Source organism: Nematolebias whitei, chromosome 20 (assembly GCF_014905685.2).
Source record: "Nematolebias whitei isolate Nwh7 chromosome 20, NemWhi1, whole genome shotgun sequence".
NCBI lineage: Eukaryota > Metazoa > Chordata > Actinopteri > Cyprinodontiformes > Rivulidae > Nematolebias > Nematolebias whitei.
The window spans coordinates 39,470,198-39,472,171 of NC_056517.1; the positions used below are offsets into that span (position 1 = coordinate 39,470,198).

The following is a 1,974-nucleotide window of genomic DNA, read 5'->3' on the forward strand; positions in this document are numbered from 1 at the left end:
TGGATGGTTCTGAGCCGGTTGGATGGTTCTGAGCCAGTTGGATGGTTTTGAGCCAGTTGGATGGTTCTGAGCTGGTCAGATGGTTCTGAGCCAGTCAGATGGTTCTGAGCTGGTTGGACGGTTCTGAGCCAGTTGGATGGTTCTGAGCCGGTTGGATGGTTCTGAGCTGGTTGGATGGTTCTGAGCCAGTCAGATGGTTCTGAGCCAGTTGGACGGTTCTGAGCCAGTTGGATGATTCTGAGCCGGTTGGATGGTTCTGAGCCAGTTGGATGGTTCTGAGCCAGTTGGATGGTTCTGAGCCAGTTGGATGGTTCTGAGCTGGTCAGATGATTCTGAGCTGGTTGGATGGTTCTGAACCGGTTGGATGATTCTGAGCTGGTCAGATGATTCTGAGCCAGTTGGATGGTTCTGAGCCAATTGGATGGTTCTGAGCCGGTTGGATGGTTTTGAACCAGTTGGATGGTTCTGAACCAGTTGGATGGTTCTGAGCCGATTGGGTGGTTCTGAGCTGGTCAGATGGTTCTGAGCTGGTTGGATGGTTCTGAGCCGGTTGGATGGTTTTGAGCCAGTTGGATGGTTCTGAGCCAATTGAATGGTTCTGAGCTGGTTAGATGGTTCTGAGCCGGTTGGATGGTTTTGAGCCAGTTGGATGGTTCTGAGCCAGTTGGATGGTTCTGAGGTGGCATCTCACTGAGCTGATCTTGTTGGAGAACATTAGAAGAAGCAGTTGCTGAAAACGGACCTTTAGCTCTGAGGTCATCAGCTTCAGCTGGAGGCAGCAGATACCCTCCTCGGCTGTTAGCTCGTTGGCTAACGGTAAATCAAAGACCGGAAGCTGCAGCTTTTGGACACCTACTTTTCAGACAACGTGCAGATTTGTGAGTTTTCTGTCTCCAGCGTGAACACATGAGGTTGTTTGGATTTAGACGGTCTCAGCAGCTGCTGAGGTTGAACCGGGTCGGACCCTGACGGTGAAAACGTCTTCCAGTTTTTGTTGCAGCTTTTCCCTGCGAGCAGCCGTGAAGGGATGAAACATGGCCGCCGCTGCAGCCCGGAGGCAGCGTCAACACAAACAGAAAAATTTAGAGTCTGGATCAAAGACCATTTGAGTCCAGACACCAACAGAACCTTGGTGTGGGTCAGGCGGTCCAGAAGAAAAGTGGTTTTGTGGGGTCCTGTCTAACTGAGCGTTTGTTTCAGGACCTGGGCAACGTGGACCTCCCCCGGGCCCGGCCCGACCTGGAGGCGGGAAAGCAGCTGCCCCGCATCTTCGCCGACATCCCGTCTCACCTGGTGGGCGTCCCCCTGGAGGACATCGACCCGTACTACTTCAAAGACAAGCGGGTGGGTCACGGCCCGGTTCTGGAGAGTGCTCGAACAGAACCAACAGAAAATTATTTAGTTTGAATGTTTTAAGTTTGGTTTCCTCCTCCGGACCTGTTCTGGTACCATCTCTGTGTCGGGTCCGTTCATAAACACACGGAGTCTGGAACAGGGTTTCAGAACCCGTGTCGTTGGGTCCTGGAGGTCCGGACCGTCTTGAGCCTGCTGGTTCTGATGCTTTTTGTTTGTTTGTCCTGCAGACGTTCATCGTCCTGAACAAAGGGAAGGCCATCTTCCGCTTCAGCGCCACGTCGGCTCTCTACACCTTCAGCCCGTTCCATCCGGTCCGCAGGATCGCCATCAAGATCCTGGTCCACTCATATCCTTCGCTGAGGGTCGGGGGGGCGGGGGCTCCACAGGTCAGCCCTGGAGGTGACCGGGAGGTGACCGGGAGGTGACCCGGGAGGTGACCCGGTGGTACCGATGCTTTCACAGATTCCTGCTCGCTGAGCTTTAAACAGAACCGAGATAGTTAGACCATTAAAGGGACATTCCACTCATTTTAGAGCAGCTACAGAGAGACTGTGAACAGATAGTGTCTTACCTGCTGCAGGTAGCTCTTTGAGCAACCTCATTCACTGCTGTCCTAAA

General features: G+C 53.3%; 1 protein-coding gene across 1 annotated transcript in view; it reads right to left on the minus strand.

Annotated features, from left to right (window-relative positions):
* LOC119426451 (sodium channel protein type 2 subunit alpha-like) overlaps positions 1-1,974 on the minus strand; it is a 124,956-nt gene that overhangs the window by 97,386 nt on the left and 25,596 nt on the right. Inside the window, exon 3 of the mRNA XM_037694012.1 lies at positions 1,649-1,834. Coding sequence (XP_037549940.1) covers positions 1,649-1,834 — 186 coding nt within the window. The remainder of the gene's footprint in view (positions 1-1,648; positions 1,835-1,974) is intronic.